The sequence below is a fragment of the Dermacentor albipictus genome, chromosome 9 (genome assembly GCF_038994185.2).
Source record: "Dermacentor albipictus isolate Rhodes 1998 colony chromosome 9, USDA_Dalb.pri_finalv2, whole genome shotgun sequence".
NCBI classification, from domain to species: domain Eukaryota; kingdom Metazoa; phylum Arthropoda; class Arachnida; order Ixodida; family Ixodidae; genus Dermacentor; species Dermacentor albipictus.
This window is the reverse complement of record NC_091829.1, coordinates 24548357-24573814: the sequence shown is the minus strand read 5'-3', so window position 1 is coordinate 24573814 and position 25458 is coordinate 24548357. Positions and strand designations below refer to the sequence as shown.

Sequence of the window (25458 nt, the reverse complement as noted above, 5' to 3'; positions counted from 1 at the left end):
GTGTTTCTTCGAGGCATTAGACTCTGTCGATCAATCTTTTAGTAAACACATTTTATTACTTTTAAATGCACTTTTATGGCTCCTGGTCTGTGTAGTGTAATTTTCTGCCACAACAGTAACTATGGAAAAGCGCCTTTGCACACCAAAATCTGCAATAATGCTGTACACGCAACATCAGTAATATGCACTTTTAATGTTCATCCTCGTCACTGGCCATTACAGACGAGGAGACACTGCCCTGAACATCAGGGTAGCGGACTCAAGTTTTTAAGTGTGATGCCCTGCTTGCATGCATTGTTTTTGTATAAAGTGTTAACATCAACATTACAGGAAGTTTGCAGCTACTAACAATAAAAAGAATGTGATCAAAGTGGTATGTTTCTGAATAGCCTAAAAGAACATGCAGTGCAAGAAATGATGAAAACTACAAGGCAAAGCCAACAGACGTATGGCAATGTAGTAGCCATAACTGGCCTAGTTATGGCCTAAAGTAACTGCAATCATTGGATTTGCTCTGGGCCTGTATCATGCAACAGTTTTCATTTTCAATTTGTTTTGTCCTTGATCATTAGCTGATAACACCAAAGGCATGGTGTTACCATGCTTTTCGTGCAGGCCACTTGCTGAAAAGGGTGTTAAGAGAATCGAAGTAAAATAATTGTTACATAATACGGCTCCTGGTTAACAGAGGCAAACTTTGCGGCGTAATTTTATCTGCAGTAATACTACTTGTGAGTATCGTCTTTCTTTAATGCTGTATGTTGTGCTTTCCAGTCAGCATCACTTGGAAGCACATGGCGCTACTGATAGCAAAGTACTTGGCGCAACTCTGTAATGAGAAAGGGAGCAGCTGCAGGTATTGCATTTACAGCTATGGAATGAAATTACACATGAGAGGGTGCAAAATGTCAGAGTAACACAAGTGTCTTGCCACTAAAACATGACAAGTAAGAATAGCAACAAGGCATCTGCCTATGTTTTTTTTTTCATGTCCCTAGTCACCTCTGAACTGTGTATTTGGTATAATGCAAGCCCACAGTTCCCTGTCTGTCTGCAAACATTGCATGATGCAGAACACTGGTAAAATTGCCCGTCTAGAAACGTGCACATACACAACCTTTACTGCCACCCAGGTGATGTCAGTACTTTTGGTTGGTTGTGCATTGACAGTTGTGTAGCAGTCGCGATGCTGGTCCACTCTTGACGCCATGCTATTACAAGTCTCCAGCATTCACTACAGAATGCTTGTTTAGGGTCCTGCATGAACATTGCAAAGAAATGCTATCACAGTTGCAGCCACTCTGTCTTGCAAAACATCCGTGCACAACCATCTATGCAAGAAAGACAGCCAAGCACGTCACCAACATTCCACAGTGAAGCTCAAGGTCACCAACTAACAAGTCAAGCCAAGAATGATGCCATATAGAAGCTCTGGTTGGCTGTCTGTTTCTTCTCAGACTTGAGCATTTGGTGGTCAATGAAACTTTAAAGCCTACTTGGCTCTACGGAGTCTCCTCGCAGCCAGCTTGCTGCAGCCATTCTTCTTAAAGAGTATCAAGCATGCGCACATTGTCTTTGTGTCAAGAAGTCACCGCTTGCGCTTTCGTGGCATCTTGACTGAGCGCAGGTAAGGGTTGTCGACGAGCTCCGGTGGCCTTTCAGGACTGCTCTTGGCCTGTTCCTCTTCCTGCTGCTCAAACACCTGATCCTTGGGAAGCAGCGCTGCTAGGTATGGCTGGGCCATTGGCTTGCAAGCTATCACTGCAAGGGAACAGAAAGAACACTATAACCGAGGATTCAGTTAAAAGCTCGGTTTCAGAACTGAACTGGGAGATCATAGTAGCTGTTGCTGATGGGCAACTATGTCGAACGCATTGGTGATTGACTACCTTGTCTTACAAGATTCCTACAAGATTACTAGAGGGTACTCTAGTGCTGCAATCATTCAGCTACTATGGAAATTACCAATGGTTAATATATGGATTTGTCTCGTCTTCATGCTTGCGGCTTGAGATGTTTCTGTCGCGTTATTTATTACATTTCATTTTTCTAAACCTTCAAGAAGCTATATTTTTTCTGAATGCATGACAGCAATAAGGCTCTCTACACATGAGCTTTGGTTGTCTACCGTCTATGTTCCGGCTTCGACCCCATGAGATGGAATGCATCTGGAAGATATCTCTGCAATGTGACGCCTCCTTGCGCCTACAAGAAAAAGTTAAGTACATAGTATTGTTGCTGCATTCTAACTTTTTTTCGTGTGTAAACCTATGAAAAAAAAAAATTAGCTTACATTAAGTGAAATAGAAAATTAGGGTGAGCTGGCATAAGTTGACAGTTTTGAACTGTAGTGCAAAAAAACTGCCCACAAGAGAAGAGGATTGTGTGTGTGCCTCCTCTTGTCCCACAGTTGAAAATGATTTACACTAAGCGCATAACAAAGTGCAATGTTTCCTTGTGCACCGATGACCTTCCCGTTCAGTTACCAAGCATTGGATTCAGCTGCCATCTTGTTTAGACAGCAAAAGTAGCCTGCATCGTTTTCTATTTAGAGGCTGTCTCTCTTGCCAACTTCTGGACAATGGCTGCTGTCCACTTTCTTTAAACAGTCTATGTCGAGTATTGGAACACAGCCATAGTTGTAGAACATCCGCCTTACACAAAGGTGGCACTCGGTTCAAATCTTCGCACCGCCTGGTACAGTGCTGACTTTATCCTATTCGGAGTTCGACGCTGTCTTTGCAAAGCATAACATGGCCACTGTCCACTATGCTGCTTGCTGTCTATGGCAATTATTGGAATATACAGCCATTCTGAATAGTTCCATTCATAACACACTATTTTGTTGAAGCCACGTGGTTGTGTGAAGCCAAAAGGAGGAAGTTAGGCACATCTATGTATAGTGCTACCTATCATTTCTATATTGGTTGAATCGCCATACTTGGAGGTCTCACAGACAGTAGCATCAGACTTTCTTCTAGTAATTTTCGTAGGATACTCCACGAGAAAAGTGAGCTGCTATGAAAGCACAACAGGGAGGTGCTCACAAGGAAATGGAGCTGACTGGTCTGCAAAGAGGCTCTGAGTGGGGCCTGTCTTGGCCACAAAACGGGTCAGGGCACGCTCCACGTCTCGCTTCTGGCTGGCCAGCTTCTCCCGAATAGCTTCATACTCCGTCACAGGCTGCTTGTGTGTCTGCAAGGAAGAGGGGTGGGGAGGGTCAGGAGACAGTGTGTGTGACTTGAATGAAGTGCAGGAGGTTGGATGACTAGGCCAGTTTGTAGGCATTCATGGTTTGATGAGCAAACAAAATAGATTAGAAAGAATGAGACAGGACAGGTGCTTACTGTGACAGGTTATTTACACACAGGCGACACCTGCCGCAGTAGCGCAGTGGCTGTGGCATTACGCTGCAGAGCGGAGATCGTGAGTTCGGTCCCTGCCATGGCAGTAGGTTCCCACAGTGGCGGAATGAAAAAACACTTGTGTACCTTGCCTTAGATGTTAAAGAACCCCAGGTGGTTAAAATAATTCCGGAGTTCCCTGCTACAATGTGCTACATAATCAGATCGTTGTTTTGGCATATAAAATCCCAGAATTAAAATGCTAATAGATGAAGATAGATTAAGAGGCCAGAAATAAGGCGATGTAAGAAACAAGAGAAAAATATGACATAAAACAAGTGCCATCAAGATACAAAGCCCGATAAATCTTGGTACCACTTGATTCATGTCAGGTTATGCTTCCTTCTTGCTTCTTTGTTTGCCTTTTTTTTCTGCCTGCTTGACTCATCACCTGTCTATAAATTCTATGCTTCAAATAAACAAGTTTCAGTAAGTGCCTGTCATGTCTTAGCCTTCCTTGTGTATTTTTGCTCATGGACTGAATGGAGCTACAAGTAAAATTTTTGGACCCATTTTTTTTTTTATGACAGCAATGGAAAACAACTTCTAGAACAAGCTGGACCTCTGCTCGCTTACTGGTGTCCGGATGTAGGCGTGTGGATCAGGAAAGGGCACCATGTGTTCGGGAATGTGAGGTGGCAGGGGCTTCTTGTCTCCAGCCTGCAGGATCTTTGGCATCGACGATCGTGTCTGTAAGCCCGCTTGTAATATGCAAAAAGCATGCGAAAATGAGAGCTTGAAGGATTTGCAGAAGTCCTTTTTTTCGCCATACCAAATCAAACAGCATAACAGCAATAGAATGTAAAGGAAACAGCACAGATACTGACCAAGATGAAAGAATTGTTCAAAACTTGACATTTCAACTCTCACACGGAAGCCCTGATCATTTGCAACCAAAGTGTCAAGTTTTCAATAATTTCTTCATTTCAGTCAGCATCTTTGTTTTCATCGTGGTTCTTCCCGACCAAGATTTCATCACTCTTGACTTCAGGGATAGACTGCATGAATGATGGATCAAGGATATTTCTGTAATCAGCTTCTAGATAATGGAATATGCTGCACAAAAGCCCTTTCAGTCAAACTAGCTGGTAATTAATGTCGTCGGTGTAATGTTATTTTATAAAAATTCAGAGGTCCAATGAAGGTAACAGGTAAAAATCCCATGAAATGTCATGGTAAAAAAAGTTCACATGGTGCACACGGGCACACACAAAAAGTTCAAACGCTTTCCTTACGTGTTGGCAGTGTGATGCGGTTCGGACGCTTGACAAAGCTCCATAACGATTCCACATTGATGCCTAAAGTGCAAAGAAGATAGTATCAAGACACATAAGAATGTCATGGAAAGCAATGACATGCTCTACATTCGTAATGTATTATGTTTTACCTTACTGCGCGCAGCGCTTATATAGGTCAGGGCATGCTCCTCAATCTAGTGGTTTGACTGACAAGCGAATCGTACCCATTTCGATGAGGGCCACGAAGACATCTCCGGACAAGACCTCGGTCCTCCCGGAGAGCTCGCAAAAGGCTCTGCTGCTTCGGGCGATCTCGACGAGACCTGAAAAGATCGCAAGAAACGCTATCGCAGTAAGCATTGAATGTCGACAGGCAGCTTCAGATGCTGACCCGACGGGTTGATTGCAGACAAAAAACACGGCAGGGCAATATGATAATATGCGGAACAAAGCCGTGGATTACTGCACCAAGCGAGTTGCAATACCGTCGTCACAAGGGTCACTTTCGATCGAGTTTGTCTCATTTGGGCAGGCTGCGGAAGGGAGCTAATTATGGTAGAGAAATTCAATTCCATTTGAAAGTGCACCTTGTGGGCAGGGTTTTGTGGAACGAGTAAGGTGTCAAAATGTCGCTGAACTCAAAGGAGATGCGGACACATGCATAATTGTGACTAATTTCTCCAAGTCCATTCTCGCGCCGGCACACTTACAGCTTTGAAGCATCTCCACCAGAGACTCGACTGCTACTCGCTCTGCGCTCGAGAAGCCAGTTTCGACACAGATCGAACATACTGCCGCAAAGAGAGCTTTCCGGCGCGCGTTCACAGGGCCCGCATCACTGGCGGACGACGCCATCTTAGCATATTCGCCGAGGGAACTCCTGTTATCCCCGCACATTGCATCGCGAAAACATCAACGTTTAAGGTAGACAAATGAAACACATTTCCCCCCACAACGCTTCTTTGGCGCTGTAATTGCTGCGAGTTTTTCTTATGAAATAACAAAAGGAAAAGAAATACAAATGTTAAGAAATAATTGAAGCTTTTATGTTGATGCCGTAGTTACATTAACTAAAGCATGAACTCGTGCCACTACCAAATTAACTTGTAGACAGCTTCTGACAACACCCAACATCATCTCTACATACGAGCAGTCACGAGTACGACGGAAAGCAGACGAAAAACAAAACGCAGGTGGTTGAGGTGATTTCCGTGGTGGGGTGCGAATGCAGTACTTGGCGTTATTCTATAATGGAGTGACGTGACACACGCTTGTTCAGAGAACAAATGCCTAAATGCTCCGCGTACGGATGCCGAAGTGGATACGACCCGACCACTTCCAAAGGCCGACACTTCTTCGGCGTACCCAAGGAACCCGCGCTAGCCGCCAAATGGAGCGCCGCGCTCGCTCGCAAAGGAACGGCGCTAGGCGCGAAGAGCACGATTTGCGACCTGCATTTCTCGGACGAAGTCCTGGTCAAGAACTACGAGCACGTCGTCCAAGGCAACCTAGTGCAAATTCCGCGCGGCCGCTGGTGCCTCAAGCCGGGCGCCGTACCAACGCTCCGACTCGCGAGCAGCGTTGAAAAGCCCGTCAGACGCAAGAGAAGACGGCAGCGCCTGGCAGCAGTGTCCGAGTCGCAGGACCAAACCGTAGTGCAAGACGAACGCTTCGCCGCGCTCAGGGCGAGTCTGGCAGAGTGCAAGGACGTGTCCGGTTGGAGCGTGCACGGATGTGGCGACGAGCTCGTCGCCTTGTGCAAGATGAGCGTTGTGGACTCCATCGTCGTCGTTGAGAAAGCTGTCGTCGTCCGCGACACCTTGGAGGTGACGGTGAACGCGATTGGACGTGTGGTGCCGACCGAGCACTGCCTTGCGTCGCCTACCGTCCGCGTGAACGATGCGGAAGAGCTCGGCAAACTTGTGAGCCGTTTGGACGCGATGAACATTTGTTCGGGCTACCACGGTGGCGAGGACTCGAGTGAGGCCGAGCTTCTGAGGACGTTCGGTGTGTTCAGCGAACAGTGCCACGTGCTATCGATGCAGCCAGTCTGTGCTGCGTGCCAGCTTCTCAGTGATGGCAGCTAGCTGTTTCGAATATTACAAACTGTTATGCTCTGTCTTCGAGACATACTTCCCATTCCGTACAAACATCTCACGAAAGAATCTCCAGAGGCCGGCAATAGGGCCACATTGCCGCTCAACCACACTCAACATAATATGTCGAGTTTGAGGACACTAGCACGCAACTCCCCTTCACAGGTACGAACGGGCTGTAGAGTATACGTGTCACATACTTTTTGCATGTGTGTGACATTCTACGTTGGCAACGATGCGTTTGACTTCACTGACACCGTGTTCCTTGAACAAACGGTAGAGGGTCTTCATTCTACACACATGTACAAGCTTCCCAAGCTCTTTACTAGTGTAACGAGCTGCACTACATATATTTCCATTAAAGCCATTTCCATACTATGTGACCGTTACACTAGTAAAGAGCTTGGGAAGCTTGTACATGTGTGTAGAATGAAGACCCTCTACCGTTCGTTCAAGGAACACGGTGTCAGTGAAGTATTGACATAAGTGGAGTTGGTCATCGGTCAGTGGAGTGGGTGGTTGAAATTGTTTGTTACATAGCAAAAATTTTCATAAAGTTTATTGTAAAAGCAGTGAACATTGTAAAGGGATGCCATAGTGCATGGAAGAAAACCATATTGAGCAAGCACAGACCTATGCATCATTTTCCATAGTGGATGCAAAGAAGGATACTGCACCAAACAAATCACCTGCCATGGTGGGCCAGTGGCTATGGCATTCTCGCTGGTCATGGAGGTCCTGCGGTAGTTATGTGGCAGAGTTATGGTTACGCTCTGATGGGTACAGAATGCTAAAGACTCAGGTGGCTGAAATTAATTTGAAGCCTCACTTTTATAATTTCTCATTACCTGTGTTTCTTTGGGACATCAACTGATCAGAGTAGCATGAAAACCAAAATACATCTCCTTGTAGCCCTTAAAGTAGTGCTGACATCAATTTTTTTTTTTCATTGAATGTTGGTCCAAGCCCTCTAAACCCAGAAGAAATACTAGTAAGCATCAGAGTGCCACATGGCTGTGAACCATGTGGCATTCTAACTCTAACTGGTATTTCTTTTATTGTTTACATTATTTGTAATTAATGTGGTCATACCTAGCCTTGTTCTGCGGCACGACATGACCATGTATTGCTTTTTGTTATGATTACACAGTAATGTAGATGACCCCGGATACAGAAGTTTGAGACTAGTATCAGATTATGATAATGTGACCCAACCTTCATATTTGCTAAGTGTCATCATTTCACATTGGATAAGCATGTGGTAGGGTTTTTGCAAGTTTGAAGATATTTGTCTGCACTCTTTAAAGGGCCTCACCAGGCCCCACTGAAAATTCTGGTAATTGACTGGAAGCTGTAAAACGTTGTCTAGGAAGCGTGTTACTGAAATAATTTTTCAAATTGGTTCTTTATTGAAGGAGACAGAAGAAATGAACTGTCCTGTTACCATGCCGACAACAAAGACACACTCTCCCTTCTGCCTCAAGTAGCATTCCCAAGCGGTCTTCCTTCTCTAACTTCTTCCATACCGGAGCCCAGGGACGTACTGTGGCATCAGGCCCTGCCTCTTTTCTTGCGGCGCTGCACTTTCTGCATTGAATGTTTAGTCATCGTGAGTGATGAAACATGCACTTCGAAGAGGCATTTATGCATGTGACTGTGACTTTGGCTGGGAGCGGGCTTCAAAGAGAGGGAAGGAACGCAGCATTTTATTTGAAATTTCAACTGTTCTCACGTTGCACAGTGCCGTAGCACCTTGCAGACATGATCGACAGTGCATCATGTATATGCTACACATGTTTGTTAAAAATGGCCAAACCTGGCAAGGGCTAAACCACCCTGAACTCGAAAATTAGTTACATAATGGCTGAAATATACTACTATGAACCTATAGCTGCAAGAATGTTTGAAATGGTGTAGTAATAGCAAAGTTACAGGCGTTCGATGAATGAAAGCACGGCTGCAGCTCTTTCTCGCTCTCCTTCGCAAGCTTCCCCACTCGTGCTCTCTCCTACTTGCCACGTGCGCTCGCCCACTCTATGCAGCGCAGCGAATGCTGCAAGTTGAGTCTGCCTGCCAGAAGAGAGGCTCCTCTGTTGTCTGCCCCTAATCACCTTCTGTGTGAAGCTAACCGAATGAAAGCTTCGTGAAAGGTTCAGTGGTGTACACTTGGCGAGCCACCCTCCATTCTCACAACACAAATTTGGCTCTTGTCACGTTGGCACTGTCGTTTCTCAACAACCGGCCAATTGACGGCGTTTGCTCCTGGTGATGTTATGACATGCAAAGGAGGCAACGGAAAGGCCAGGAGAGGAGCACAGGATTGTTCTTTGAATTCGTGGTATTCCCGCAGTGCATAGCACTGCCCTCATTCGCCAGAGATGACGGTCACAGCATTCTAAATGTGATGCGTGCATTTGTTTTAAATGTGTAAGAAAATGTCGGAGCTTGTTTGGGGCCCTTTAAGGGATGCATGCTACTGCAAAGGCAGAGGCTGTAGAGTTCTCGCTTTTGCCTCACTGTTTGTCAGCTATTTGAAACCTTGAAAATAATTGCGAAGCTTTGAAATAGGTAAGAGAGAATGTGGCAAAAGGTGGGACGTTTTACTAAAATGCAAGGATGGATTCATGTTTGGCAAATGCTAATCTGCTTTAAAGTAGGATGTGTTTCAACATATAGAGGCATTTGGACATATCTGTTACAGTGCGTACCTACAAGCCTTTCAACTTAAGTGCTTCAATGCAGTAAAGGAGCATGGAAAGCCAGGAGTGTACAAGCCAGTGAAGGCATTCTCTTAAAATGTACTATGGGAATCACACTTGTCTAGAATGGGTGGCTGCAGCACTTTGCAAGCATCTGCAACAGCTAGTGGCAACTGCTGGGTTCCAGATATGTTTGTTCTACACTCTAAAAATATCTGCATCCTTTGGGGTGTATATCTGCCACACAACAATAATCGTCGTCTGTCTTGCTTGCTTTTCCTTTCTTGAAAGCGCCGCGCTCGATACTTTCCTTTTGAGAATGCTCTGTCATGCTGATAACGCGTAAGCTGTTTCCAACTTGGAAGTACTGGGCTCGTAGCAGTGAAGAAAGAAAGGAAAGGAAGATGGATGGCGGTTATTGTTGTGTGGCAAATGGACACCTCAAAGGGTGCGACCATTTTTAGAGTGTATCATGCGCATATACCAAGTGTTTGACATGACCACGTGTGGTTTCACTACGGCATCAGCCTGTGCTTTTCCAAGCGAAAGATGGCAACCAAATAGGCCGACTGACCATTCTAGACAAGTGTGACTCGCACCGTACTTGTCGAGCATGAATTTTTTCTGGGTGTGTTGTGCATGCCGCTAATTATAAGCAACATCCAGCACGTTTCAGCCATGCTTTCCGAGTGTTACCATACACGATCAAGCACCAGTACCGAGGCTGTAACTCGAAGCATGTACTATAATATTTATCAAGTTGGGAATTCCAGGTGGCAAGGATTAATTCGTAACAGCCCACTACGCTGTCCCTCAAAGCCCAGTATGCAGCTTAGAGATGTAAAGCCTCATAATTTAAGCAATCTGGAAACAGAACGCTTTCTCAAACTGGGCCTATTCCCACTAAGTCTGCTAACTCATAAGTGCCAGCATGTGCTTGGAAGAGCATCATTTCATATGCACTGCACACTTCGCATATGAAAAGATTAAGTGTATGGACAACATAGAGTAATATTGAGATGGAAGCGTGCACAGAGAGGTACTAGGTGTTCTGTCTTTAGAGTTAATTGTTCAACTGTATAATCGACTAGATTGCAAAGTTCATTAATTATCCTTAAATTACATAGGGGCACATATTTAAGAAGGATCGACATAATCGACATAATCAGTGAAGCATGAATTCGAATGCGATCCCGGTTGGAAAACACGACCCAAGGAAAACAGATCATGGCATGGGATAAACAAGTCCATGCGAAGCCAGAGCCCGCGGAAGCTACCATAACGCCACCATGGGAAACACCACTGGGCATACGGAGGCAACAACGCCCTATCGCCAGACGAAACGCGGAAGCTAGAAAAATATTTGAAAAGAGATTGGGATTAAGCACGCCGCAGCACACCACTGACATCTACACGGACGCTGCAATCACAAACGACATAGCAAGCATGGCCTGGGTTAGCACATCTGCACCCCAACACAATGGCTATCACACATGTCAGCTTCCTGGGGGTGCAACCTTGCACGCTGAGCTCTTAGCTATATGGGGAGCGGTCAACACCATTCCCATTGACATGGGAGACATTGCAGAGCAGAGTGTGCGAAAAAATTATCGGATCCTTACTGATTCGTACGAAGCAGTGGCCGAATTAACGGGGCCTACGACAGATGATGCGGTGGCCAACGACACCAGAAAAAAGCTAAAGAGAATACAGGACATTGGGACAAATGTTGAAATCCTATGGACACCGGGGCACACCGGCGCGGATGGGGGAAACGCAGCCGCTCACGCAGCTGCCGCGCAAGCGGGTGGGCTTGATTACTCGTACAGCTCCCCACACTCCATTTCCTCGCCAAACCCCGCGGACCAAAATCCATACCTAAAGATGTTGGCTGCAGGCTCTCCTAGCAGAGCACTCATGCATTACATTCGTACTAAAATAAAAGCAGACAGTAAACGGAGACTATTAGAAGCTACACCAGTACATGTGTTTGACGACAAGGGCGGGCTTACCCGCACGGAAGAGGTTTTCTTGAATAAGGTTATGGCCAACGCTGCATACACACCACACATACTTGAGAAATGGCACCAACCCAGACAAGCCACGATTGCGAAGACTTACACCCGATGTACACATTGCCAGGAGTCATGCAGAGCAGACTTGCAACACCTCATTTGGAGCTGTGCAGCTTTTTCACAAGGGAGATCCAACATTCAGCATCTACTACACGGAGACATTAGAACACTAGGAATTGCAATACAAACTAACCGTGAAACACAGAAAGCCATTGCGACATATGGCAGACAAAGTGGCCTGTTTCGAGTAGTGTAGAAGGGGTCGATCAGCCCATGTGAGAGCGGCGGAACTGAACATGCGCCTGAGCCTGCATAAAGCGGAAGATCCCAGACTGAGATGAAGAAGTGTTTCAGCCAACAGTCTGGGTACCCATATTCCCTTCCCTCCTAATCCCCATCAGCGGCCTAGAGCCGTCCCCTTCCTTAAAATAAAGGCTTTATTCATTCATTCATTCATTTGGTGGATGAGGTTTAACGACGTAAAGGCATTCTAAGGGCAAAATATTTTCATATAAGACTTGTAGCCGGCAAGCTTGCAAGGCATTTATGCTTGGATTATGAAGATATCATCAATTTTGAATGCATTCTCAGATTGTGAATTAATGCATTGGTGTTCTTATTTTTGTCATGCATAAAAAGGCATTTTGTTTTAAGAAAGCAAGTTGAACAGTGGTGCATTTTACCTTAAACTTCGACTGGTGCTAGTTTCAAAATCTGGATCTACAGCTGTGATCTGTAAATAAAAAAAAAAGAAAGTGACTATAACTACTGATTCATGGATTCAAATCTAGGAACTGGTGACGACTGTGCTTTGCCAGCTCATTTTCTTCACTTCATAACTGCAATATGTGTCCCAAGTTAATTTTTAGAAAGCTGATTAGTAAAATTCTGGTAATTAGTTGACTATGCATTTTGTTTTCTTTTGCAAGTAACTTCCATCTCTTCAAGCAATCCAGCACAAGGATTGTAATTGTGCTATCTCCCACCGGTGATTCTTTGAAGTTGTACCACCAAAAAAGAAATACCTGGTGCATGTGTGTGCATAGATATATATAGGTGCATATGTATCAGGAACCTTTAGCAGCTTCAACAAAGATGGTTGCATTTTTCCAAAGGAACAGGACCCACCTGACGTAGGAAGGGAGCAAAGTACAGTGTTTCAGTGTGTTCAGAAATTGGGCGGTGGATGTAAGCAAGGTGTTGATTGCAAGTTCAAAGCTCCAACATCAGAGGGTCATATTATGCAACAGTTCATTTTCATATCTTTTTTTTCACCTTTTGTCAGTGGCTCAAAAACCACCGTGCTGTCATTAACATTGGTATTGGGCACTTGGCTGGACAGATGATGAGTCAAAAACAATTTTTACAAAGTAATGGCCGCAACGCAATTACGGGCGCATGCGAAATATACCAGCAAGCATGATTTAGAATGGGGCAGGGGATGAAACACTCATGCTAAAACTATAAAGCTGAAAATGATTTTTGCTTACCTCTACTTCCAAATGCAGGACAATGTTCCTTTCTGTTGCAAAAACCGAATTTGCCAGAGGATTTCTTGCAAGGCATACCTGCCTGTGGGTACAAGTAAAATGTTGCAGTGTTTGCAGCTAAACAACTAAAACGGCGGAGCCATTTCTGTCTTCCTCGGCAGAATGTGCTTCTTTTGCCAGGCTATCGGGCATCAGACATCATAATAAGTGTTTCGTAAGCTCCCAACAGTTCACAACTTGTTTTAACCTATCACCTATCATTTAGTCATTACCGATCAGGCCAATGGCCACTACAGAAAGCATGTTAAACTGTGGAGGGCATGGTTGGCTGGGATAGGCAATGCAGACATGAGAAGAGGGAAACAAAAAAATGGGTTAAAGGCTCCTATATGATAACTGTAGTTGGTTTTTCAGTAACTTATGTGTTTACTTTTGACTTAATTGGTAGTTGACATCCATTTGAGTCATGATTATAAGTTTGCACGTTGGGCTGTCGCAGCCCCTGCGGGACAACCCTTTCCTTCACTAGTTCTTTCATTTATCATAAATACACAAAGCTATGCATTAAGCTTTCATGAGAAATGTAACATGACATTTTTTAATAGCTACCCCTTCTGCTTGTTGGTTCCAATGGTCCTATCTGAACAAATGTTCTGAAATATTTAGGAATCAAGCTCTCAGCAGTGTACACAGCGTACAACGCTCATAAATCTTCCAGTTTTATTTCTGGTGGCAATACACTCTATTACAAAGTGTTTTCCAAGATCTTCTAGTCATAAATGGGTTTTGTGAAATCACAAGAAAACATGTTCATCAGCTGCAGGACAGACTTCTCCCAGAGATCAGAGGGCACAACTGTGACACATAAATCAAACCATCTTATGCCTACAAATTTGCTGGTCTCATTACATTACTGTTCATTATTACTGATCTTCTGTTGTCTTTGGCTATTTACTTCAGGTTTTCTTAGAGAGATGGAAACATGTGAAAGGCAGGAAAAGTGTTGCAATGAAAGTTGGTGTCTAAAAGGGATGTTTCGTGCGAGTTGCCTTATCATTTGCGCAGCCTGGCATACATGCCAGTACAATGTTTTGCCATGTCATATTGCATTATTTTTCAGGACTTGCCTTGCTTTAGAAAAGGTTACTGTTTCACGCCTAATGTGAAGTGGTGATGCTGGCAGGTCAGTCTTGCCATCAATCTTGAATTGTTTAGTGCTGTACAAGCTGACCTTACGGTTAAAGGAGGCTGCATAAGCCAATGTACACAAACATACAATAATACTCACAATTTCTCCAAGGCGTGGTTTGGGTGCGACTTTCAAAGAGTGGAGCTTGGCCTCAGGCAAACACAAAAAGTTTGTGTAAAAATATATTTCTCTTGCATAGTATACAGAGTTTCACATCTTATGCACCACAGGAGAAAATGGAGGGGGTGTTCTGTGAGAGATGGCCACCGGAAGTTGTTCTCAGAAAGAGAGACAGGAAATGCCACAGCTTGCGAAACCATGTCAGGAGCACATGGAATAGACATCACTATGTGCCTCACATGCAAGCTAAGCTTGCATCATATCTATCTCCACACCAGCCATTTACGATCGGCACTCCTATTTGAGCAGAGATTGAATGGGACATCAGTAATAATTGGCACAACTGCATTGTTGCTTGCGAGCCTGGTTTCCATAAATAATGTCTTTTTTAAACAAGCATGACTGTCATTGTTGTAGTCTTTTGCCGCCACAAGGTCACAGGGATGATTTTTCTGAATTCGCACGGGAAGCTTAGTTTACAGAGACATCTAAACTTCATTTTCAGCATGAAAAAAAAGAGGGGGGGGGGTGGAGAACAAATTGGTTCACTTATTACTATGATGTGCTATTTCTCTGCCTCCAGCTGCAGACAGGGACTCGAGTTAGCTCAATTTGTCGGCACTGTTTTTGTTTTGCTCTCTTAGAAAGATGTGCAGTTCGCAGACTGTGTAATGTTATGCAACAGCCTTCTCTAGTCACCAGGCTTTTGCAACCATCGCGTGTGTAGTCCATTCGCTCCTGCGTGTTATCGCAGCAGACGATCAGGTGGCAGGACCAACACCCCACAACTTCACAGGCGGCCTAGTCACTTGCCAAGCTTCTTCTTCAGGTTATCAGCAAGCTTGTCAAGGAACTCGAATGTGTTGAGGTAGTCGCTGCGCTGGACGCTGCAAGCGGAATGAAAGCTTTGATCAGACTGTTGCTGCTTCAATGTGCACAAACACCACAATTGTTGACGAAGCCATAGAGAGTATGTTGTGATTGAAAAAAAAGTGAAGAATGTCTTCTGCTGCTATTGACCACATTAAATATAAATGCAAAAAATTAAACACTGTAGAACATAGATACTGAAGTTGGAGATGTCTAAAAACAAAATATGATTGTTAAGCAAAGAAATAGTGCCTTATTTGTTTTAAGTCAGTGTAGCAGTACACATTAGATGCACTGTGCCTACAGAGGACATTCTGGTGAAGCTTTAAGATGACCTTTAGTAACTTTGTTTTTCACACACAGTGGAACCTAGATGTAATAAACTGCATTAAGAAAAAAATTTAGTTGTTTGTATTCGACAGTTGCTATAAAGGTGCACACACGAATAATTTGTGCACGTGATTACAAGTAGCTGAACATGTTTTGACCTGACTTTGTTTTGTACCACAATGACTTTGCATGAGATGAGCTGCGTTTGCTGCTCGTATACGGTATGAGGACCCTAAATATACCAGGGGCATCCACAAATAAAATTCCGATTCATTTTTAAATGGGGCACAAACAAGAAGATATGTTTACACTGATGCACCGGCTGTTTTCCCAGGGACAGGGAGATACTCATAGTCAGTATAAGTGGGCCCTCATTCAAGGAAGTGTCCCCTTATACTGCCGACCTATGCCTGGAACTGACAGTGAGTGAACAAGAGAAGTCCCAGCTCAGAAACTTAATGTCAGAACACTGGCCTTGGAACGAGGCTTGCACTGCTTGCCTGCAGACTACTGCAATTTTCAGACTACTACATCGTTCGCTCACCCAGACATGCCCTTGATGCAAATGGCCAGATCCTTGGTCATGCAGCCGGCCTCAATGGTTTCAATGCAGACAGCCTCTAGCGAGCTGCAGAAGACAGCCAGCTCATTGTTGTGGTCCAGCTTGGCTCGGTGGGCTAGCCCACGGGTCCAGGCAAAGATGGATGCTGTGCACACAAGTTGGGTGCACGATGAAAAACCAGGGCTACAAAGCAATCTTGTTCATTCGCAAATAATAGTACACAGCAGCCCATCTGTGAGGACAAGCAAGGAAACCTCACAAACAACAAACAAATAACAACAATGAAGAAGTAAACCTTAGACTGTCATGAGAAGGGCTACCTGCTTTCAAGAAAAAGAATGATGTACATGTAATAGAAGCAAACATCACAAGATTCACATGAGGACAAATCTACAAAAGTGTGTGCTACAGGCAAGCCACTGAAATTGTAGTGCATGATATACACCACATAAGCAAATACTTTAAACATAGTGAGGAAGGTGATATCCCCATGTGTGGCTTGGTTTTTCCATCGGTTGGACTTAAGGTGCCAGAGTTGCTTCTCTTCTCTTTGTGAGGTGGGATGATGTGCACCAACGTAAATGCAAAAATGCCAGTCATCACTTTGTTCTGTCCTTGCATTTTCATTTTTGTGATGCCTTTAACGGGAAGCTAAGTAGAAAAATAATCTTAGCTGCGCAAGTAAATTGTCTTTCTTCAACACCAAAACAGCTGCTCTTACTGTGAGAAGGTGCTCAGTAAGTCAGGAAAAATGGCGAAAATCCCCGTTAGCAATGGTAAAGGGAATGGTACTGCTATATTTATCGCTCGCCTTTTTCTAAAGCCTTCACAAACAATGAACATGACATGCTGATTGTAGTATGCTGCAGATCATCTGAGAAATGTTAGTATTTGTCTTTAAAGGCAGACTAAAGGAAAATATTAAGTCTAGCTACATTGAAAGGTTGGGCTTCTGTAATAACGAGCTCATCATGGGCTGCTGTGCTAGAGGAACCTGTGTGACGTGTTCGATTCTGCCCAACACCGGATAAATTTCTAAGGGTTTTTTTTTTTAATTGAAGAATGACCTAAAGAGGCTAGACAAACTCAAAGTGCCTGAAGTAGGCCAAGAATGTTATTTGCATTAAACAAACTTTGAAATCTGTGATGTCACATTGACGTACTGGTAATAGACTTTCATAGTGGAAAAAAAAAAGCGTGACTTTCATTTTCTTATCTAATAATCAACCAATTACCGTGAAATTCACGAAAGCAGAGTCATGAAAGAATACTTTGTCGGTCTAAACTGATGTGACAGTCTGTGACTTAGACCCATAAGTTCAGTCACTTGCAACTTTACCCTCGTAATGTTCAACAAAATGCAACCACTTCAGGTGATATACCAATGGGGTTGGTGGAGGTCTCCTGGCCCTTCTGGTACATCCTGTAATGGCGAGTCACCGTGCCATGGGCAGCTTCTGCCTCCAGGGTCTCACCATCAGGGCACACCAGGACACTCGTCATCATGCCCAGGGAGCCATAACCTGTGCACAGCACCACGCATACACACGGTTGGTGAGCACACTTTTCTGCATTTCAGTTTAGTTACCCCGCAACTTCACCATAAGCAGGACGTAAGTGATATCTGGTCTCAAAAAGTTTGTGTGCAAGTTGCGTGCAGTGTATTGAACATGCATAAGGGACACTCACTTTGAAACGACCCCAATGGTCCTATTAGCCCTTTAACAGGTTGAGTGAGGCAAGCTAGCCTCACTCTAGGTCTTTGTTTCTTTTGTGACTAATGATCAATGCACCTTGTGCATTTGTGTTGTTTGCATGGTAATGTAGTGAACTGATGGGAATTTCAACAAAATCATGTACTGTGCCGAGAACTTTGCATAAAGCATTTTTTCTCGATTAACTCCGCAAGCGGCAAAGAGTGAAGATGAAGAAGGCTACAAGTGCACTGAGCACCACAACCCTTCTGCACCCCTTGCAAGAAGGTCAAACCACCTAAATGCTAACTAGGACAACTAAAATTCTCGGTTATGTGGGCATTTTTTCAAGGTCCGCAAACCTGAGGTGCTTGCTGGTTATAGGATTAACAACGCACCCTGTGCCACAGCATCCGACTGCACGTCACCGTCGTAGTTCTTGCAGGCCCATACGAAGCCTCCCTCAGACTTCATGGCCTGGGCAACCATGTCGTCGATGAGCCGGTGCTCGTACCAGATGCCACTCTTCTCGAAGTTGGACTTGTACTCCCTGTGAGATGGAAAGCAAAGAGATCATTATACCACTTGCCAGCAATGGCTCCATGGAGTTTTACAGTTAAATGAGCGTGCATCGAGTTCTGCAGACTGTACTCTGTATATAAGCGCTCGGTCAAAATGAAGAATCTGTGCACACAACAAAGTGGCAACGATTATGTGCCTCTAGCAGGTAAGCTTGTAGAGAAGGCCATACCTTCATGCAAACATGTATATGCACAATGAAGATAGTATTCATTTTAGTGTCTAAAGCTGAGCTTGTTCATTAGGTTCAAAGTTTACAACAGCACACATAAAACAGGACAGGGTGAAAGGCAAGATGAAGTGCTGACTATGTTTCTTATGTGACCTGCAATGTGGATATGTTATATAAACAACATAAAGAAAGAGAATCAACACAAGAGCGCCAAGAAAGAAATATACAAACTAATCCGTGCCTACAATATGGGAGCATCACAAGTGCTCTTTTGCAACTGTAAGAACTGTGGATAACTACTTCTTGGGTGAGTTGGTGTTAGCTTAACATGATGCTTTTTAGTGCAAGAAAAAATGAAAAACAGTGAGAAGGATAGTGAGATTAAGGAGAAGGAGAAAGAAGGATACGACTGCACAATTGTCTGCACATTGCAGGTCTCGTCCCTACTGTTAACCACTGTTATTTATTGTCAGGATCCTAGGGAGAAGCAAGGACAAAGCCGCACATGAACTGTTAAAGGCCTGCCATATCCAAACCACTGGTCTAGCCTGTGTGAGTCAAACTTCTGTTACACTTTATGATCCAGCATTGAGATTGCTAAGATTGCTATTGAGATTTAAAAGTGATAACAATGCCTTCGGCTGACTGACGTCCTTTGCGTGTTTTATGCGTTTGCGCATTTGTATATTTGTGTATATATAGGATGCCCTGTTTTTCGGAATAAACAGTTGTAAGAGTAGCACTTATCTTTCCTTTCCTTTTGCCTCCCACTGTTTTCTTTGTTTTTTTAGAGTTTTTTCACTAAAAAGCATCATGTTATGTATGAATTATAACTGTAAAAACTGTATTCTTTAAGTGTAGGAAGCGAATAGGAAGCACAGCTTAGCGAACATGTCGCATATCTGAGTGCACCTATGTTTTGGGTCTGCTGTTTTAAATTCTCACTATGCAAGCAGAAAGAGGAGGACATACTTTTCATATATATCCTGGAAGATGTCCTTGAACCGGCCATCATACTTCTTGAGAATCGTGTTCTTGGTACTGCAAGCAAGAGAGAGTGAAAAGAAAGGATACAAAGTTAATATCGGCAACTTGAAAGTGCATTCAAAGAAAACTCAAGCCATAATCTAAGGTTGAAAAAGGAGTTTCCCATACCTGAGGTATAGTGGGAGCTCTCGCTGCAGTGCAAACTTGAAAGAACTGTGGGCAAAGTCCTTAATTGACTGTGCGGTGGGAAAGAGAGGAAGCAGGATAGAGGACGGAGAGAGGAAAAAAGAAAAAAAAAAGGAGGTCAGACCATACATAACCCCTATATAAAGATTTATTCTCTATAGTAAGCGGGGGGGACATTCCCTGTACTTGTCTCGCTTCTCAACTTATCTTTATCTGCCCTCCTGTAGCACGCTTTTACGGAAGCCATAAAATACTGCAACACCCTTGAACTGAAAGAAGGCCAAGGCTTTTGCCAAGACACTAGAGACATAGTAGAACAGCTTTTTCAGTGAAAGTAGTATTAGAAGATGAAGTTCCAAATATAATCTACGTTCCTTTGTAGCTGAAACTAAAAGCTAAGATGTTAGGTTTTGTAGAAGATATTTCTGCGTACCTCACTTTGTGTACTGCAGTATGATGGCACTGTCTACCTACTTTGTTAAGCTTGGTTAAAGATGCCTTTCTTAAAATTATTATTCACCTAGGTTGCCACGTTGCATAATGTCGGAATGAAATTACACGTAAGCATGGAGGCCTATTTAATACAGATACTGCAAGAGCGACTTATGAAATGTATTGCAGTGCATCTGCATGAAATGGGCCTCCATGCTTGCGTGTAATGTTGTTTTTGGGGTCTTGCTGCTTAGTTCAACATCGAACGACTCTGGTTTAACTAAGCTGCAGCACAAAATCGAATCTCATGTATGGAATGGATGCTGTAAAATGGGAACATTCTCCTTTTCATCACGATTTTTGGTTAGCCATGCCAATTGTGAGTCAGCCATATCCAGTCTCACATTTTTATTTATGCAGTACTGGTGCCGCGGATTTTTCAGCAAGATCTTTAAGGAATGAAAAGTGGTGCGAGTAGCTTGCGAGTATATATGGTAATCACTGGCGCTCACCTTATCGGTGTTGAACATGGCCATGGCCACGCCTCCTGTGCCCTGAAACTCGTGCACCTTGAACGCCATTGGCGGCTCGCCTGCAGCGTTGGGCGTGAACTTGATCTCGAGGGTGCCAGGCCCCGGAACGACAAAGTCAGTGGCCCTGTACTGGTCCCCGAAGGCGTGGCGGCCTATCACGATGGGCTTTGTCCAGCCAGTGACGAGGCGAGGCACATTGGTGCAGATGATGGCCTCACGAAAGACGGTGCCGCCCAGGATGTTACGGATGGTCCCATTGGGCGAGCGCCACATCTGCTTGAGCTTGAACTCGGTGACGCGCTTCTCGTCGGGCGTGATGGTGGCGCATTTTATGCCAACCTTGTACTTTTGGATGGCGTGCGCACAATCGACGGTGACTGCATGCACAGAGAGCAGAGAAGACGTGGCGACTTGAAATAAGTAGCTTGAACTGGACATTTGTTTCTAATGGTTATGTTAAAGTAAATGTCTCAAACACATATACTGTGGGCTGCCGGTTTATACGGTAAAATGGTAACCTATATTGCACACTTGACGAGTAGTAAACGTGGGGGGCATATAAATAATTTACGTAGTTTTAATATGCAGAGGATAACTCTTGCATTTCTACTCAGTCAACATGCATCCCTACTGGCCAAATATATTGTAAAATCCATAAACTGCTACTATATTTTTTCTTCATGTTTCAGAAAAAAAAAAAGAAAATGTAGAATAGAGATCGCTGTGTGAACAAAAAAAAGAAAGACAATTTACACTCAATTCAGTAGTGCTCATTCGCTCAGCTTAACTTCTGTGCATCTATGGGCAGTGGCATCTGTGAAGCAACACAAGAAATGGCGTATTGTTTATCCATAACTTGTGAAAACAATTGCACGATCTGCTTCTAAAACTACTTTTCAAGCAGCAGTAATGCTCAGAGTTGAAAAATTCGAAATATGCATGTCTGGCTTTTCACTAGTTTGTTGAATATAAGCAGACTGCAAAAGCTACCCAGTGCTGCTCATGATGGCTGCGAATAATAGGTTGTTGGTTCCTTTCATACATATACAATGTGCTGCACTGCTTATTTAATTTTGGCTTGAGACTTATGAAACACTTGGTATATGCGATTGCTGGTCATTGTGCGTTTGACATATCTTCAAGGTCACCTGCCTCCTTCTATGCACTAATGAAGATGTTACTCTCTCAAAAGGCTGGTAAACGGAAGGTTTCAAATTGACAGACCATTTGGTCATGTGAATGTCATTGCTAACCATTTTTACTCTACATACCCTTCTGTAGCCACGAAGGGCAACCACAGTTGCTTGAACAGTTTTCAATTAGTGCATCCACCTACTTACCCTGGTCATCCGTACGATCCCGGTTTTCAATACCAAGGTCATAGGTGTGCAGTTCCACATTCAAGAAAGGAAGGATCAGCTTGTCCTTGATCAGGTCCCAGATGACTCTGTGTTATGTTGGCATGACGAAATAGTGCATATGCTATGATGTTAACCATATGAGTAGTACAGTAGCACCATAGAAAGACCAGCAGTATAATTATTAACTCTAAGCTACACAGCTACTCAACAAGAATGTTCTGTGAGTGATGTCTTGTTCATGAGCCTGACGTATGCATTCCATGTCCAGTGAAGTATGGAACAATTTGTGTGCAATAAATTTCTCAAAGCAGAAAGGCACAAAATGCCTGTGAACAGGAAGTGTCGAGCTGTGCGAATTGCTTGAGGGACCAACGATTCACGTAGTAGAAGATCAGTGAAAGTCATATGAATAAACAATAACCTCAATAGAATTTGTTTGTAGTGTGCATTCACATTATTTGTAATGCCCGACCGAGTGACAATGAGGCTTATGCTTGTGGTTAGGTATGAATTACATGGTATCAGCTTTCTCTATCTGCAGTTTCTTGAACAAATGATAGTGGAGGTACAAAAAAATGTTAATAACTTCAAGGCAGTACATACGGTTCCAGTTACACTTGTGGCTTTCAGTGCTCAATAAAAATTCTGTCCATTAATGTGGTTAGTCATACGTGATTGGAGGTGCAGGTAAATATGGTGCTGATGATAAAAATTCTCATAACAGAAAGGTCAAATGCAGTACTGACAAGTACTATTACAGCCAACTCCAGCTGAATGGGCTTAGTTGAATTCTAATATCTTATATCTGAAAGATATCTCTAAAGTTGCAACTGGTTGTGATGACAACCTTTGTTGTTGCATACACAGTACTGAAAGCGTGCTATTAATGCACTCTCAATGAACACTTTTATGCCCGTCAGTGTAATAGAGATGTCTTGCTTCAACAGTCATAGTTTCTCATCTAAAGCCAGAGTGTAGAGACCAACTTTGCAATTTCCTAACGTCGTGCATCATTCTCAAAGCTAGTACTTGACCTTACTGTCTACAATGCTGCTGAAACACTACGTACATTTTAGCACAGTTTTACAAGAAATCTGTTACCTACTAAAGTGCACCAAGGAAACAACAATTACACCAGTTCGTGGTGATGCTGCTTCCCATTTATACGAATTGCAGACATTGCTGCTACAGGTGATGTGATTACTACTGTTAAAGCCATGCGATGAAATGTAGAGAATTTTTAAACCTTAAAACTTCTTCCAGTGAACAGCTGCACATCACACAGCACTAACTTATAGATCATATCTAGGGTAATTATTTCCCATAGGGAAAGAAAGGAATTCTTGCCTACGTATTGTAACCAGCATTTGTGCTTGCTTCAGCTTCACATCGCACAGCACTAACTCGTAGATCATGTCTAAGGTAATTAATTTCCACAAGACAGGGATTTTTGCATACTTATCGTAAACAGCATGTGGCTTGTTTTGAAACCATTAGACATCTCTAAAAATGTCAGAGTACTAAAACCCGCAATGTCGCGTTTGCGCGAGTGAAACTTGACGCCAGCTTTTTAGAAGAGGCGCCATCGGGATCAATAACGTTATATATATATATATATATATATATATATATATATATATATATATATATATATATATATATATATATATATATATATATATATATATATATAATGGTGTGGAAGAAATGGGGAGCCACGTGCCCTTGCACCGTCCAGTCTAGAAGTTCAGGCGAACGTTTGCTTTGGAGGTCAGGCGCAGGCGATTAGAAACATCCGGCGCGGTGCATTTTTTTTTTCCTCGATCACGCGCCGTCAATCACAAGATCGCGGCAACCCGATCCTCATAGATCAGTTTGCCACGTAAGACGAATCTCACCTCGTCATCTCATCGCCCAGGATGTCCACCACAGGTCCGCCTGAAGAATAAAGCAAAATGACGAGACGATCATGGTCATGCGAGCGTCGCTGTTCACCGGACCGAAACTAAAGTAAACGTATTTCTCTACGTACACTGAATTTTCGCCATGACTGCGTCCCAGCTGCTATCCTTCGACGACTGGGCGTGTTCGGTTGTTCAGGAAGCTTTAGCAGTGGAGCAGGTTTTTCCTCCTGGCTCACAACCGGCTCCTCCGATCAGTCGCCTAATGGGGGGGAGTGGAACAAAACTTCGAGCGCCGCTTCGAAACACCCGAATCAGCAGCGGGTGTTTGTAAAGATAGGGGACGCCCGGGAGAAATTCTGCCGAATGTAATCTCTCGGCGCGCTCCCGAGGGCTGATAAGAGGCCGGGCGGATCTCAGTTGCGACAAGGGGGACGGCACAGTTGTGAGCACAGATGACAGACAGGAAAGACCCTGGCCTCCCGTGCTACGAAACAGATTGCCGGCGTCTGGCGATTCGGGCCGGTCAACGCCTGATTTGGCAGACGACAAAACAAGCGTAGTGAAACCACTCCTCGTGTTACCGGACAGCTTTTTTACGCTGATGATGATAGTGCAAATTGATTGCCATGGCGCAGCGGTTGCTGCAAATGTTTAAACCCAACAGTGGAGGCTGGAACTAGAGTTGATCTGCTACACTTTTGAAGGACTGCTCGTATTGTTTGATACAACTGTAATTTTTGCAACTTTTGCGGCTTTCTGAAATTGATTATGGGGTTATGCTAACAAGGTGAAAACCGAGCGAGCTTTTTTTAGCCGTTCTGCTGTCAAAGTACGCGCGAAGATATCCGAAACCGGATACGTTTATTTCCTTATTTGTTGACGGTTTGGCTTCTTTTTTCTCAAGTTTTCCCAGTGTTTGAACGAACCACGAGCACGATGAATGCTATCACGCTTAAATATCTCATCTCTCTCGAAGATCTGTCAAAAAGCCTGTAATTTTAAACGCCAATGTACCGCACGATAAACAATTAGCATAATGCTTATCGTGCTTCCACTTTTGCTTGAACATTAGCATATTTCTAATCTCTCTCTCTCTCTCTCTCTGTTTTCGCTTTTATTTGTCCCCATTAGTTACTCGGTACAGTTACTCAAATAGGACAATTAATCTAGAGCACGTGCGCTCTGGATGTGAGCTGCACGTTGAAAAAAAAAAAAAAAATGTCGTTTTGACTGAGAATTGAATCTGGCGCCTCCACATGAGAGACGAGCATTCTACAGGCTCTGCGGTGAAGCTAAGTCCACAGCTCGTAGCGCCGCAATATTTGTACGGTCAGCTGTGACATCGCCTCCGATATCGCCGGCGTAGCGCGTTGCTCCGAGCCGTGTACCTTGGAGGCTATTACCTGCGTGAGTGCCCATGCTGCTAATACTACACGTGAGGCGACTGACCAGCGGGCCGTGGATTCAGTCCTTCGTCAAGGCAGTTTTACTTATGGCATTTTAAAATTGAAAGGATTAGCGTTCACATTTTCCCAGG

General features: G+C 43.9%; 2 protein-coding genes across 2 annotated transcripts; both read right to left on the bottom strand.

Annotated features, from left to right (window-relative positions):
* Positions 1 to 174: 174 nt before the first annotated feature.
* LOC135901928 (transcription initiation factor TFIID subunit 8-like) lies at positions 175 to 5525 on the bottom strand. The gene is made up of 6 exons (XM_065431766.2): positions 5353 to 5525; positions 4867 to 4965; positions 4640 to 4702; positions 3981 to 4105; positions 3048 to 3195; positions 175 to 1761 (listed from the first exon to the last, which is right to left on the bottom strand). The coding sequence occupies exons 1-6, from the start codon at positions 5495 to 5497 to the stop codon at positions 1589 to 1591; spliced, it is 753 nt and encodes a 250-aa protein (XP_065287838.1). The 5' UTR covers positions 5498 to 5525; the 3' UTR covers positions 175 to 1588.
* An 8835-nt stretch (positions 5526 to 14360) lies between these two features.
* On the bottom strand, positions 14361 to 24481 carry LOC135901927 (isocitrate dehydrogenase [NADP] cytoplasmic-like). The gene is made up of 10 exons (XM_065431765.2): positions 24050 to 24481; positions 23916 to 23955; positions 21997 to 22103; positions 20636 to 21033; positions 19674 to 19741; positions 19491 to 19559; positions 18166 to 18317; positions 17456 to 17596; positions 16056 to 16218; positions 14361 to 15198 (listed from the first exon to the last, which is right to left on the bottom strand). Exons 1-10 carry the CDS (start codon positions 24063 to 24065, stop codon positions 15117 to 15119), a joined length of 1236 nt encoding a protein of 411 aa, XP_065287837.1. The 5' UTR covers positions 24066 to 24481; the 3' UTR covers positions 14361 to 15116.
* Between the last annotated feature and the right edge of the window lie 977 nt (positions 24482 to 25458).

Bases quoted from the DNA above. Each gene is read 5' to 3' on its own strand.
- LOC135901928 (XM_065431766.2), bottom strand. From the start codon at position 5,497: ATGGCGTCGTCCGCCAGTGATGCGGGCCCTGTGAACGCGCGCCGGAAA. The intron at 4,966-5,352 runs GTAAGTGTGCCG...CGATCTTTTCAG, and splicing joins GGTGGAGATGCTTCAAAGCT to GTCTCGTCGAGATCGCCCGA. The intron at 4,106-4,639 runs GTAAGGAAAGCG...GCATATTACAAG, and splicing joins CCGCATCACACTGCCAACAC to CGGGCTTACAGACACGATCG.
- LOC135901927 (XM_065431765.2), bottom strand. The intron at 22,104-23,915 runs GTGAGATTCGTC...AACATAACACAG, and splicing joins CTGGGCGATGAGATGACGAG to AGTCATCTGGGACCTGATCA. The intron at 15,199-16,055 runs GTGAGCGAACGA...TTCCGCTTGCAG, and splicing joins TGCATCAAGGGCATGTCTGG to CGTCCAGCGCAGCGACTACC.